The following is a 15,093-nucleotide window of genomic DNA, read 5'->3' as shown; positions in this document are numbered from 1 at the left end:
GTCTTTTCACAAGAGCTCATATGGGAACAATCTGATAATTCCATATGATTATATAAACAAAATTAAGGCTTTGTCTAGTGTTTATCACAAATGAACACTTATGTCAGGGTCAGAGTATGTTTGTTTCATTTTGGTCCATTAGTTCCATTCTGTTTTTGTCATATGTTCATTTCAGCTCCTTGTGCTCATGTCATTGCTGTCATGGTAATGGATTGCCTTGTGCACCTGTTGCTTGTTGAGTTTGCTATAGACCCTTTTACAGTTGGTAAACACGGTGACGTATTTGTGTGGGCGGGGCTTAGCTGGAGGCAGAAAGATCCCTCTGGCCGCTTCACTAACGTTAGTTTGCAAGTTTTGTTAGCTTGTTTTTTAACAATGACTGGAGAAAATCCGATTTTGTCTTAATGTGCAAGGTCACTCACTGTCCAGGATGCCGATTGTTATTTGCAAAATTTTATTTTAACGGACGGAACCAGATGACCGTACACGCTCAGTCAATGGACGAACTGACAGGATTAACGTTAACGCTACCTCCGGTTGAGTGGCCTGACTTCTACACCTACCCGATAGAGAAACCGAGGGTAAAGAGAAACTGAGGACATATAAATATATTTAGATGCCTATAATATAACTATGTGCCGAATGGTCATGTAAATACTTGTGTGGTGCGATCCGCAGTTCTGCCTAGCCAGCGCCAAGACGACAATGTAAAGAGTGACACTACGGTGCAATTTTAATGATATGAATATTTTCTAGAAATAAAAATTCCAGATACAGCATACTCATTTTTCATTGATTCTTGCACCCAAGAACACAACAAGATGACTTTTAATAATAAAAATAATAATTTAAGCTCCTTATTATGTAGCCGAATCTGTGCTGGTTTGTATTGGCCGCCTCCAGTTTTCCGTTTGTTTTGCCTCCAGCTAGCGCCGTGACGTAGGCGCAAAAGGGGTCTATTGTCTGTGTATTTAGAATCTGTTTTATTATGTTGGTTGTCCTGTATTGTCTTTACTTTGCATGTGGAGCTGTTGTGTTTTTCTGCTCTGATGCTCCTTGTTCTGGATTATCTTCTTAGTTTTTCGTTTTGTAAATATAAATAAAGTAAATATCAATATCAATATAAATATAAATACAAATGCTGCATCAAGATCCAAATCGCCTCTCCTCACCTCAACCTCGATGTGACAACTTACATACTTTTACAATGTATTTCACTACAGACTGCATGCAGTAAAATGTGATTGTAATGTATTACTCAGGGTAACAATCTAAATACTTCTCCAAATAAATCAGGAATTGAACTTATAAGTTCATCTTGTTTTAAAGATTTTTTTTTATTATTATTATTATTTTTATCAAATGTCTTAAGGTCTGATACTCGCTTCTCATTTATTAGCTCATAGTAGCCTCATTTTTATAAGTCAGATTCAGCATAATAGATGATTGTTGCCTAAATGTGTTAAACATGTACTTTTTACATTTACATGCTAAGTAATTTGCTGTTTATGCTGCCCAAACATATGATAAGACATACTGTTGCTGTAGTTCACAGCATCTAGCAGTCTGTGGATTCCTTTTCTGCACCAACAAGACTCCAGAAAGTTACCTCACACTGTGGGTTCTCAACAGTGCTCAAAAAAGGTGATTTTAAGTCTGAAGTTGAGGGCCTTGACTTATAGTTTTAGGCAAGGTTTTTATATACAAGCACAAGTTTGACTGTCCCTGATAACAGGTACATGTATCAGGTCAAATCTCACAGGAATATGAACCCAAACACAGGTTTAAATAGAAGAGTAAACATCAGGTAAGTAACAAGTTCACAGTAACTTTCTGGGATAGTATAAACATCTGAAGAAAATGTATCTTTCCACTTGAAAAACACCAACGCCATAACAACCTAAAAGAATACAAAACAAGATTACAGGGGAAAATATAACTGGAAGATGATCAGATGATTAGACAGGAGAAGGTCAAACACAGGAACAGGTAATCCAGAGAACATGACTACAAACTCCATGGCACAAACTCCTGTGTCAAACTCTGTTCCCGGAGGGACACTCTCCTGAACAGTGCCGCTCCATACAGCTGCAAAACACCTGCCTGGAAGTTTCGAGTAATCTTAAAGACCTTGATTATCAAGTTCAGGTGTTTTTAAAAGTCATTTGACCCAAAAGTCATAATAACTGAATAGTTTAGATGAAATCACATCACAATTTAAGCACTAACAAGGAAAATGTGATGGGTCTTCAAGTGAATGACAGCTGATGCAGTAGGGTTACACAAAACCTGATAAAATATTCTTCAATCTGAGAACAACAAAACAGCTCAGAGAGAATAATGAGCTGAACTCCTTTGATTGAACAAAGTTTAGCACTCTAAATGGCCCCGACAATAATATGCCAGCTTTTTTAATAACTAATTTTGTACATTTGAAACAATTGGCTAAATGCTCTTTGCTCCAGAGAAAATAGATGAGAGGTTAAGTCAAGCCAACTACTAAGCATTTGCTAAAGTCAAGCCAAGTCACCTTTATTTATATAGCGCTTTTTACAATGCAGATTGCATCAAAGCAGCTTCACAGTGATAACATGAAAATAATACAACAAAGTTTGTTTCTAGAGGAACATTTCGTTATCGTCCACCCTAAGGAAGATCGATAATATCCTAAAAGATCCTGAAGCCCAAATGAGAGATGAGAGTTACACAATTATTTAACTTCTTTCCACAGGCAGCCGAAGAAGCAATATTTTAATAAAACCTCATTAGCTTATTTTTAACAGTTACATTTTCATGTCAAATGTAAATTTGTGGTCAGCTGGGTCAAATTTGTATTTCTTTCATACATTTGTTTGTATGGACCAAGTTATTTTCGTGTTTTTCTTATGTTTCATTACGGTTTCTTTTGTTCCCTATGTTCCACTGCTTGTCTGTTATCATGGTTACTGATTATGTTCACCATTAGTTTAGTTCCTTGTCACCCCTGTGTATATATTGCCCTATTTTTGTATCTCGAGTTGTTGTCGTTGTCTTTATGTGGATGTAAATCTGGTGCCTTTTAGCCTGTTATTATCTTAATTAATTTGGTTTAATAAAGTGAAAAGGTTGCATTGAGATCCATTTCTCCTCCTCCTCCTCCTCCTCCTCCTCCTTGCCTGACCCTCAATGACAATCATAGAGTTCTCATTTATGGCTCATTTAAATATTTGATCTAAAAGATGTTTCTACTAATATTTCATCACATAAAAAAGAAAAAGTAAAAAGAAGAAGATCCAAGCTGGATTCACACCCACACATCAGAGTGCATTTTATTTTTTAAATAACAGATAGCAAAGTATATCTAAGATGTATCTAAAATAGTGAGATTTTTCAGTGCAGGGCTATTTGAAAACTCACTTGCTATCCTTTTTTGAATGTATCTGTAAAGAAAAACTGAAACAAGATGCATTACATGAAGAGTTTTAATACATTTAAAGGGCACCTATAATGCCCCTTATCAAAAGATGTAAAATAAGTCTATGCTGTCCCCAGAGTGTGTATGTAAAATGTCAGCTCGAAATACCCAACAGATAATCTTTTTTACAGCATGTTTAAATTGTCACTTTTTGGGACTCATAAAAATGCGCCATTATAGTGTGTATCCCTTTAAATGCAAATGAGCTGCTGCTCTCAGCACAGAGGGTGGACAATAATGCCTACAGAGTCAGAGAATATATGCTGTATGGAGATAGAACAGGTGTAGTTTAGTTTAATTACGGTTATAACATATTTGTCATCAGCTTTGATCGACTAATAATAATTAGTTTATAATTAGGGCAAAAATAGTTTATTGTACATCACACAAAAGATGAAGCGTCAGTTTTACTCCAGAAAATCAATGTAAGAGCTGAATAAACACAATATAATAGGTGCTCTGAAAAAACAGTAAGAAAAATTTACTTAATTTTTCTTTGGCAAGTTTTTGCACAAATATTTTTAAAGTAAATTTCACACATATTTTTAAGTAAATTTCACATATGAAATTAAGTAAACTCTACTTAACTAAATGTGATGCGATCTGGGAAAACCCACCACATGGTGAAATTTTACCTATTACAGGTTTTGATATCATATGGATGCTGGTATCAAGCCCTTTCCAAATCTGTTTTTATTTTTATCATAGCTTGTTGCTAGCAGAAGTTATGTTTATCTGAAGTCGGCCGATCTCTATGATTTTCTGGAACGGAATTTTGAGAAAAACAGGTTTAAATAACTGTCACCGTTGAGACGCGTCCATCTCGCGATTGTTATGAAACTGCGTGACGTTATAGTTTAAACAGGATTGGCGCGAAATGCGCACTATACACATTCACTGTACATGTATGCGGTTTATTTTAAAGGTAAACTATCTTTGTAGTCTTACGAGACGGACAGGTGTATGGGATATACGGCGATTGTTTTTTTTTTTTTTTTTTTCACCTCTGCCGGGCGCTAATGGTCGCATAGAATGCATTAGAGAAAGAGAGTATTTTCAGCTTGACACTATAAATCGCTGTTTTTCTGCACTAAACAAGGGAATTTTGCCAAGATATTTTCAGAGATAAGAGAAAAGATGTTATAGAATAATAATTTAATGGAAAAAAAAATTTGACAAAAAAACTGACATTCAAACTATTTTGGAATTTACTGAAAACGGCCCAGCGCGACATCCGACGGGTTTTCCCAGATCGCATCACAAATTAAGTTTAAGCAACAAAGGAAATAAGTAGTTTTAACTTGGCAAGTAAAAGGTTGAGTAATATCTATTTAGTTGAAAGTTTCTTTACAATAAATGTCACTCATTGGATATTGAATTAAACCACACTTTTAAAGTACATGCTTTACTTAGAAACATCTAAGTAATTAATACAATAGATATTCTACATATAGGGAGTCACACATCATGTGAACGCAGAGACCTCAATACTTGGTAGACAATACACAATGACGGTAACATTTGATGGATCGTTTTTGTGTTTGAATGTGTCATTTTGAGTGGAAAATGATCTCCAAATGTCACAAAATGGCAAGTTACTAATCCTAACAACAAAAGCAATGATGAAACAGTGTAAATACAGCTGGAAAACAGTGAAAAATCTACCTCATTAAGTATTCAAGGCCCAGTCATGATGGGAACACCAGTATCAGAAAAGTTGAGTAAATTTACTTAATTTTATAATGTTGATATTTACACTTTGACTTTGGCACATTTTAGAGTGGCCTTTTATTGTGGCCAGCCTAAGGCACACCTGTGCAATAATAATGCTGTCTAATCAGCATATTGATATGCCACATAATCTCGGCAAAGGAGAAGTGCTCACTAACACAGATTTAGACAGATTTGTGAACAATATTTGAGAGAAATAGGCCTTTTGTGTACATAGAAAAAGTCTTAGATATTTTAATTCAGCTCATGAAAAATGGGGGCAAAAACAAAAGTGTTGCGTTTATAATTTTGGTCAGTGTATATAAATATACAATTTTACATATATGAAGAGTTCAGATGCAAAAGCCTCTAAGTGCCATCTGAAATTTTCTTCTAGAATGATAATTTTTATCAAGCTTGTATATTTAAGTTCAGTAATTTCACTTAAATGGCAATGAAGATTACCTATTAATTGTCATTTAAGTGAAATTACTGAACTTAAATAAACCAATATTCACTAGTTCACACTTACAAATAAGTCAGATAGAAATAGATGCGTATTTGGCGTGCTGTCCGAGGAGAGGGCTCCGGGCTCGGTATTCGGCCCGAACCCAGAGTACTCCCCCCGTATTCCTGGCTGTAAAAGATTGAGCCAAGAGTGAGGAGTCGGGGTGGTGGAGGGATGCTGGAAAACTGTCACGGAATATTAGGTGAGTTGACAGAGTGGATATATATATACTTCTTGTCATGCTGATTAGGGTAGACATAATTGTTTGATGACGAGTAGATTGGATTGATTATTTGAATGTGCTCCTCCCGAACTTTGTTTATAAAACATCATATAGAGCCACCTTGAGAGTCAGAAACTTCTCAGAGGCTGACTCCAAGGGCTCAAAAGGAACACCTGATAAGACTTCCAGGACTATAGCCAAATATCACGAATTCCAAAGAAAAGTGTAGCAGGGGACAGCCCTGCTGAAAGATGTTCTTGCAGGAACCAGCAGCCATATCACCCTGTAGCCCGTGTTGCCCACTGAAGCTAAGCAGGAGTAAGTAAGTAAGGCCAGCAGAGGGTGCTCACCCTGTGGTCTGTGTGGGTCCTAACGCCCCCGTATAGTGATGGGGACACTATACTATAACAAGAACCGTCCTTCGGAAGAGACGTTAAACCTAGGTCTTACTCTCTGTGGTCATTAAAAGTCCCATGGCACTTCTTGTAAGAGTAGGGGTGAAACCCCGGTGGCCTGGCGAAATTCCCTCCATTGACCCTTATCAATCATCCCCATCCACTGAATTGGCTTGATTATTCTCTCTCCTCTCTACCTTTAGCTAGTGTGTGGTGAGTGTACTGGCGTCGTTGCTCTGTGGCTGCTGTCGCATCATCCAAGTGGATGCTGCACACTGGTGATTGAGGAGAGATTCACTGGTGGGATTGTAAAGCGCCTTGGGTGTACAGTAGTGCACAGTAAAGCACTATATAAATGCCTCTTTTCATTTCATTTTTATTTCAACTCAAGCATACCACGTACCACGTTGCAAAGAGATGCCACTTCAGGTCATAACGTTTCCTCATGGAGGGAGCTCTAGCATTTAGGATGGCCTTACCAACCTCAGTTGAGAGACTGGAATCTGTGAGTTGGTACCCTATAGGGGTCAAACCCACAGCATCTAAATATTGGGCAGAGGGTGGATAATTACACACCGCACCTGAGACCTTCAGGTCGTTCCTGGTTGGAATCTCCCATGGAGAGCCTTTAAGGAAAGATCCTAGGAAAACAAGACTCAGGCCGGCCAAAACGGAGCAACAGGCAAACTCTGTCCCGGTGAACCCTCGATAGAACACTCGGGAGGCAGAACACCACGTCTGCACCATGGTATCCAGCTCTAACCGAGCTGGAAATGTCAGGGCGAAGGGAACAGTGGGAACAGTGGGGTCAACTCTGCTGAAGCAAACAGGTCCACCAACTTCACCATTCCCCGGGCTTCAGTCCCTGCCTCAACAGGATTTCCACTCCCACATTCTAATACCCTGGAATAAAGACTGTCTTCAGTGATAGCAGTCTGTTCTCAGCTCAGAGCATGATCTGCTGCTCCAACCTGAACACAACTGTCCTGATGATTTATACATGAGACTACGGATGAGTTGTCCATCCAGACCAACACATGGTAGCCCCTCAGGTCTGGGAGGAAGTAATTCTGAGCCATAAATACAGCTTTCCTCTCTAGGTAGTTCATGTACCAGGAGATTTGCCCCAAATCCCCAGGGGCAGGGTGACCATTCCGGACCGCTCTCCAACCTGTGAGGGAGAAGTCCTTGGACACAGTCTTGCGACAACAGTTCGCTCCCAACATGGCATCCAAGGCATACAAATTGGGGTCTCTTACACATAGAAAGGGTACAAAGACATCTGTGCATAACCCTTATTGTTTTCAAAGTGTTTCTTAATGGGTGAAACCCACTGCTCTTGACCCAGAACTGGAACGGTGTAGTGCTGCAGCCTCATTGGTATCACATTAAGAGTGGCTGTCATGAGACCCAGCAGCCTCTGATATTGGCTGATAGGAATATCCTGACATAGCCTGAGTACTTTCATGGCTGTAAGGATGGACTCGACCCGACCCGAGCAGGTGACAAATGTGCCTGTATCGATGTCAAGTCCAACAACAACCTCACAAAATTCTTCACAAAAGTCTTGGAGAGAGCATGCTTTTCTTACTGATTAACCTCAAGTGGACAAGAACAAGATCGATTTCAAAACGCAATTTTTTTAGACTGAGCTAGAATCAGACACAGTTGTCAGTGGAGTTCAGTACATGGATGCCCTGACGTTGCAATGGAGTCAGGTCGGCAACGTGCAGTATGCCCCCAGTCTTGACTAGCCGAATAGTCCAGATGGTGAATTCCGGCGTCCAACAAGAAAGTTGTTTCCTTGTCCTTAATGCTGGAGAGGTATAGCCACAGATGCCTCTCCGTGGCCACCATTGTAGCTATTGAACGATGGCACAGGCTGTGTCCCTCACCAGTGTTCAGGTGTTTTAGCAGGTCAGCCTAGTACGCCTGCAAAACCGCCATCATGTGCAGTGATGCATCAGCCTGACCTGCAGCTTCATATGCCTTATCTACCAGGCCAGATTTAATTTTAAAGGACCTGGATCTCGAGAGCTGATCAAGCATGCTCTGCTCCCAAACAAATCACACTCAAATCATGAACATAATCCCTCATAACATAGTGAGGGCATGGCACCACACATTGGTTATACTCTTTTCTAGATGCCATATTTCACTCATTCAATACAATACAGGGTAGACAAACAATATCCTCCACACAAACACAGACACGCTGTGTCTTTATGACAAAGAAGCTGATGACATTTATATTGACATCGCCTATGTTCCGTCACCTGACCTTGAACAAAAATTGCTTAGTTTCAACACGTGCTTAAGACACACTCAAGTAGAAGCGTTAACATTGCGTCAACGTCATGACACAGCATTGAGTTCCCTCAAAAGGAACTGGTAATCATAAGTATTGTCTATTTCAATCAGTTTGATGATGCACAAATCTAGAGCATATAACCATTTCGAATTGTTAACATATAAAAAAAATTGTTGTAGATGCATTGATTTACTCAGAAAATCGAAAGCATCTGCTGTGTGTATTCTGTCATGGGGATTATGATGCTTTGGAAAATATTGAATGAAAGATTTGTAATGTTTTAAATAAATTGCTATTATGTGATGAATAGATGCTTTTGAATTGTTACCTGAGCCCATAAAGCACAGTGCCATCTGGATGAAGACGGATCATTCTGTTCTTCACTGTTACACCATGTACAAAAGACTTCTTGTCATTCAGGAAGTATGTATCCGGCACCCACAGCTGATCAGCTACCCTGTTATCCAGCGTCAGGTTAAGAGGAATCTCAGAATAGGACAGGCGTTTGTCTCGCCAGGCTTGCTGGAAATACATAGTCAATGTGTAGTCCTGAAAAAACAAAGCATAAACACAGAGAAGATTAATGAATTACCAGGTCTAAAGACAATATAAGAGAGTCAAAGAAAGAAGATAGGAAAGAAAGGGAATATTTTAGGGAATATTTTTAAATCTTTTGGGGGTTAATATTACATGACTGGCTTTAAAATTTGATGATGTAACGTTAAAAGCAAGAGTGCACACCAGGTTAAAAATGAGTGTTAAAACACTGGAGACTAGTACAGGTATAATGACAGAGAGCACACTGGGACTTCTGAACAAAAATGAACCATTTCAATCATTCTTATAATAGTTCAATCATTTAGGCATTGTTCACCTAAAAATGCCATCATGTCGTTCCAAACCTGCATGCTGATTTAGACTATCAAATAACTCACTGACCTTTAAAACAGCAATGACACTTTTTGCACAGGCATTTCAAAATGCAAAGTATTCATCAGTAAGCAACCAACGTACATGAAAAAGTACAAAGCAGGTGACAGAATATGAGAGACTAGGAATGGTTGTATCATATTTTGCTTTTAATGTTTGTAACTGTGTTTTTTGACTATTTATTTTAAATTGTGATATGTTTTCTTAGTTGTTCTGAAATTCAAATAAAAACAAGATGTGAAATGTATAATTTTTTTTGCCAAATTCAAGCAAATAACACTGGGAAAGGGAATACATAGGGGCATAATTTGTGAATGTCTTAATGGCATGTATTAGTTTCAGAACAAATATTATTTAAAAGGTAAGCAACTATTTAAATGTTCTCTATTAAATGCAAGAGGCACTCATGCACTTTTACCCCACAATCTTTCATCATTAAAACTGAAGTGTCGCACTGGAATTCGGCTTATGTTAATATTACAGTCCAACTTCACTGATTTGATTGGCCATCTCAATCATTTTACATTGACGAATGCTGCTAGACCAGCTTAAAAATGTAACTTTTTCCAACATTTTGTCCTCCTAACAACAGGGCGGTGCGTAATGAAGTGCAGGGGGGACTTGTCACCCTCAGTGGAGGGCATGGCCCTAGTTTGTACACAACAGCATTACTGCTGTGTAGCAGAACTCAAAGTGTGTTTGGGGTCCAGAAACCCCACTGATTTACCCTAAAATATTTTTAATTAGTTCCTAATTATTTCTTAATTAAAACTAATTAAAACCCAACAGGCAAATATTGCTTCTGTTTAACCACCAAGCAGACATGCACTTTTCAGAAATGTTGGATGATGGTATAATTCTTTCTTCTTTTAATTTTCCTTTCCGTTTGGGGTTAATTTTAAATACATCGTAGGAAGGTAAATGAATAGATATATAAATAAACGGCTAAGTCTCTTGCTAAAGCGTTTAGCATTAAAAGAGACTCTGAAAAATTTGTCTGTGGCACGTGGTGCTAAATGCCAGTCCAATGTACCTCAAAGGTGATGATGACATTTTTCTGTTTACACGCTGATAAACCCAATCTCAGATTTGCTCTCTTGCTGCAAAGCTTATTATGAAATACCATGCAACACCAGGCGGGCTTTCATGGCTTTCTCTTATCATTATTAAAGGGAGTTCTGGAAAGTTTTAAAAGAAACTGAGTTGCTGAGACTTAAAGAGTATGCTTAGTATGATCAGCAAGACTTCTTAAGGTTCTAATCTTCTCCTCATAGTACTTTTATCAGGCCAGGTACTGGGATACTGAAGAGAGCTGTCTTCTATTAGGATACCTGTAATCTATTTACTCTGGCTAGAAGTTTGAGTGTGGCTCATAGTCTGGGAAAACGTACTCGGTTACTAACGTAACCTCGGTTCTCTCTAGAAGAGGGAACGAGTACTGCGTTTTATCAAAACGCTACGGGAAAAGTCTCTTTTCACGAAACACTGAAGCAAAAAATTATCCTTTAATTTTCATATATGTAAAACGCGTTGCGGCAGCAGCAGACAGCTATGGCGAGACGGCTTGCTCGCTCATTGGCTGCTCTGCGGCAACTGCTTAAGCCAATCGAGCGAGGCCTGGGATGACATCAGGCCAATGAGGGCGCTTCGCGCCCTCCTCGCCACTTCCCGCCGAAACGGGCGTGGCTTACCTCTATAAAAGGAGCTCGAGAAGGCTGACTCACTTGATTTTGATCGCCGAAGCGAACCAGAGTGAACCGTACGCACGGCAGAGAACGCAGTACTCGTTCCCTCTTCTAGAGAGAACCGAGGTTACGTTAGTAACCGAGTACGTTCTCTTACGAGAGTCCTCTCGTACTGCGTTTTATCAAAACGCTACGGGAACCCCTTGCAAAACGCCGTGCGTGCTGGGATAAAAACACTGATCACCAGAAGCTTTTTCAGGCATACAGTGCATAATCACCAGATTGACTCACACAGAGTCAGGGAATAAGGGTGAGAGCCTTAAATCCCTATATTTTAGCGTCGTAGAAAAACATGTCCACAGACGCAAGTATAATCACCACATAGACAGGGTAGGGAACCTGAACTAATGTGGAAAGTGTGGGTCTTACACAGTTCTGCCCAAGATAGTCGGTAGCGCATAGCGCATGAGTTTCAGCGGTCTGATTAGACGGCTGAACAGATTACACCGACAAAAGCTTAGCCTGCAAGGCGGGAACCTCTAGGTTATAAAACCTGATAAATGTAGACGGCGAGGCCCAACCCGCCGCCGTACATATATCCTGTAGGGAAATCCCGCTGGACCAAGCCCACGAAGAAGCAACGCTTCTCGTAGAGTGCGCTCTGACTCCCAACGGGCATGGAATGCCCTTGGCAGTATAAGCCAGCGCTATGGCGTCAACTATCCATCTGGATAGACTTTGTTTCGAAACAGCCATTCCTTTAGAACGTCCGCTGAACGAGACAAAGAGTTGCTCTGTCTGTCTGAAGACAGCAGAGCGGGACATATAAGCTCTTAAAGCCCTAACAGGGCAAAGAAAACTCGAGTCCCCTTCCTCACTCGATGCCGGCAGGGCAGCCAGGGATATAACCTGAGCCCGAAAAGGCGTGTTGAGGGATTTCGGCATATAGCCATGCTTAGGTTTGAGTATGACTTTAGAGTCATTAGGACCAAACTCCAAGCACGCCGGGCTCACAGAGAGCGCGTGCAGGTCGCCTATGCGCTTCACTGAAGCGAGAGCCATCAAAAACACTGTTTTGAAAGACAAATGTTTGAGGCTAATAGACTGGATAGGCTCGAAAGGGGCACCTTTCATGGCCGCTAGGACCGTAGAAAGGTCCCACAAAGGAACTGAAGGAGGTCTGGGTGGATTCAGTCTCCTAGCTCCCCTGAGGAAGCGGATGACTAAATCATTCCTTCCCAGCGACTGACCCAGCGTTGAACCAAAGAACGCTGAAATAGCCGCCACATACACTTTGAGCGTGGAAGGGGATCTGCCCTTATCCAACAGCTCTTGTAGGAAGGAGAGAACCTCCGTTACCTCACATTCGAGGGGTGAAATGCTCCGAGCTGCACACCAGCCGGAGAAAACCGACCACTTCGAAGCATAAAGCCGCCGTGTCGACGGTGCTCTAGCCTGAGTGATGGTATTCACGACTCCCTCTGTGAGACCAACGGGTATCCGTTGAGCACCCACACATGAAGGGACCACAGTTCCGGGTGTGGGTGCCAAATCGAGCCCCCGGCCTGCGAGAGGAGATCTCTCCTCAACGGCAGCGGCCATGGAGCGATATCTGCCAACTGCATCAGAACTGGGAACCATGTTTGGTTCTCCCAGAACGGAGCTACAAGCAGGACTGGGCATTTCGTTTCCCTGACCCGTTCCAGCACCTGTGGCAGGAGGGAGACGGGGGGAAAAGCGTATAACGGGCAGCGCGGCCACCTCCGGGACAGCGCGCTGTCGGTCTTTGAAAAGAACGCGGGGCAGTGCGCGTTTTCGCGGGATGCGAAAAGGTCCACCTCCGCTCTGCCGAATCTCTCCCACAACAGCCGGACTGTTTGTGGGTGTAGAGACCATTCGCCCGGGGGAACATTGTTCCTGGACAGTCTGTCTGGGCCCACATTCTGAAGCCCAGGTACATGCACTGCTCTCAGCGAGCGTAAGTTGTGCTGAGCCCATAGTAGGAGGCGTTTCGCCAGCCTGTACAGGGATATGGATTTCAGACCGCCCTGGCGATTTATGTAGGACACCACAGCCATGTTGTCCGAACGGACTATGACGTGTTCGTCCTTGATGCGGGGACAAAAACGCGTCATCGCGTTGTGCACTGCCAGCATTTCTAGGCAGTTTATGTGTAGGAGCTTTTCTCGTTCCGACCACAGGCCGAAGAACGGTCTGCCCTCGAGCAGAGCCCCCCATCCCGAGGCGGATGCGTCTGTCGACACCATCCTCACTCTCGAGGAAGTCCCCAGGCTTACACCTGATTGGTACCAGTCGTCCGCCGTCCAAGGCACCAGGGCTGAAACACAGCTCTGATCGACCTTGAGGCGTAATCGACCGGACGCCCACGCTCCGCGCGGTACCCGCGTTTTCAACCAGAACTGCAGCGGGCGCATGCGGAGCAAGCCCAGCCGGAGAACTGACGATGCTGAAGCCATGAGACCCAGCATCTTTTGAAACTTCCTGAGCGGGGTGACAGCGCCGCGGCGGAAAGACCTCGCCGCGCGCTGAATGATCAACACGCGCTGTGGTGACAGCCGCGCTGTCATAGACTGTGAGTCCAGAACGACGCCCAGGAACAAAATCGATTGACTGGGGTTCAATGAACTCTTTGTCCAGTTGACTGTGATACCAAGATTCTCGAGGTGATCGAGTAAAATGGTTCTGTGCTCCACGAGCTGTGATCGTGATTGAGCTAGGATCAACCAGTCGTCCAAATAGTTCAGCACTCGCATGCCTCTGAGTCTGAGAGGAGCGAGCGCTGCGTCCATGCATTTCGTAAATGTACGGGGTGCTAGGGACAAGCCGAATGGCAGGACTGTATACTGGTATGTCTGACCCTCGAAGGCGAATCTCAAGTATCGCCTGTGGTGTGACGCTATTTGTATTTGAAAATACGCGTCCTTCAGATCTATTGACATGAACCAGTCTTCCCGGCGAACATGCGCGAGAATTTTGCTGGTTGTGAGCATTTTGAAACTGCGTTTCACCAACACTCTGTTCAACCGTCTTAGATCCAGTATGGGTCTGATACCGCCGTCCTTTTTGGGGACTAGAAAGTATCTGCTGTATAGCCCTCCTTCGCTTAGAGCTGGGGGAACGCGCTCTATCGCCCCTTTGCTTATCAGTTTTGATATTTCGGCTCGAAGTAGGTGAGCTACTTCCAACGAGACCGTAGTTTCGACGTGCGCTATGAAGCGGGGAGGGCGTCGACAAAACTGTAGCGAGAAGCCTCTCTTTATAATGCCTAGCACCCAGTCCGAAACCCCTGGGAGCACATTTACTGCTTTGGGCGCGGCGTCTGCCTGAGCAGAGCGCACGCTCACAGTTCTCGTTTTTACAGAGAGCCTGTGATGTGTTAGACATAGTGTTTGTGGGCACTGGGAAGTGGGCACTCTCACTATGCTGGAAGCGCAACCGACCTGAGTCGATTTTATGTGCGCGAGCCCTACGTGTAGGGCTGTGCTTATGTGTAGTGATGGGCACTGAGGAGTGGGCATCGAGACTACATTTATAGCACCATCGGCCGTGGCCGGGACACCAGAAAACACACTCTTTTCGAGATTTATCTGGGTAGCCGTGAGAACGGCTTTTGCGTGCAGGCAAGCGGGCGGCAGTGCAGGCTTGCTCTCTGCAGAAAACACTGGAACAGTCGCAAACCTTGGGACTGAAACAGCGGGGCGCTTGGGTGGGAGGCCGGCCGCAACGGGACTCACACACCTGCGCTTTCCCAGGCTTGCTAGGACTTCTTCGGCACTTCCGGTTTTACCACAACCCTCGATCGCGGCCCGCGCGAAGAGGGGCGCCGGGCGCTGGACCGAGAGCGGGGCCTCGAGCT

The 15,093-nt window shown here is 42.8% G+C and overlaps 1 protein-coding gene across 2 annotated transcripts in view; it reads right to left on the bottom strand.

The window, feature by feature from the left end:
* gabrb2b (gamma-aminobutyric acid type A receptor subunit beta2b) overlaps positions 1-15,093 on the bottom strand; it is a gene marked incomplete at its 3' end in the record, with an annotated part of 134,104 nt that overhangs the window by 69,412 nt on the left and 49,599 nt on the right. For both annotated transcript variants that reach the window (XM_081390060.1, XM_081390061.1), the window contains exon 4: positions 8,930-9,150. In XM_081390060.1, coding sequence (XP_081246186.1) covers positions 8,930-9,150 — 221 coding nt within the window. The remainder of the gene's footprint in view (positions 1-8,929; positions 9,151-15,093) is intronic.

Source organism: Scardinius erythrophthalmus (genome assembly GCF_964197995.2).
Source record: "Scardinius erythrophthalmus genome assembly, chromosome: 17".
NCBI classification, from domain to species: Eukaryota; Metazoa; Chordata; class Actinopteri; order Cypriniformes; family Leuciscidae; genus Scardinius; species Scardinius erythrophthalmus.
Note: the sequence above shows the minus strand (reverse complement) of the source record. Positions and strands in the feature narration are given on the sequence as shown.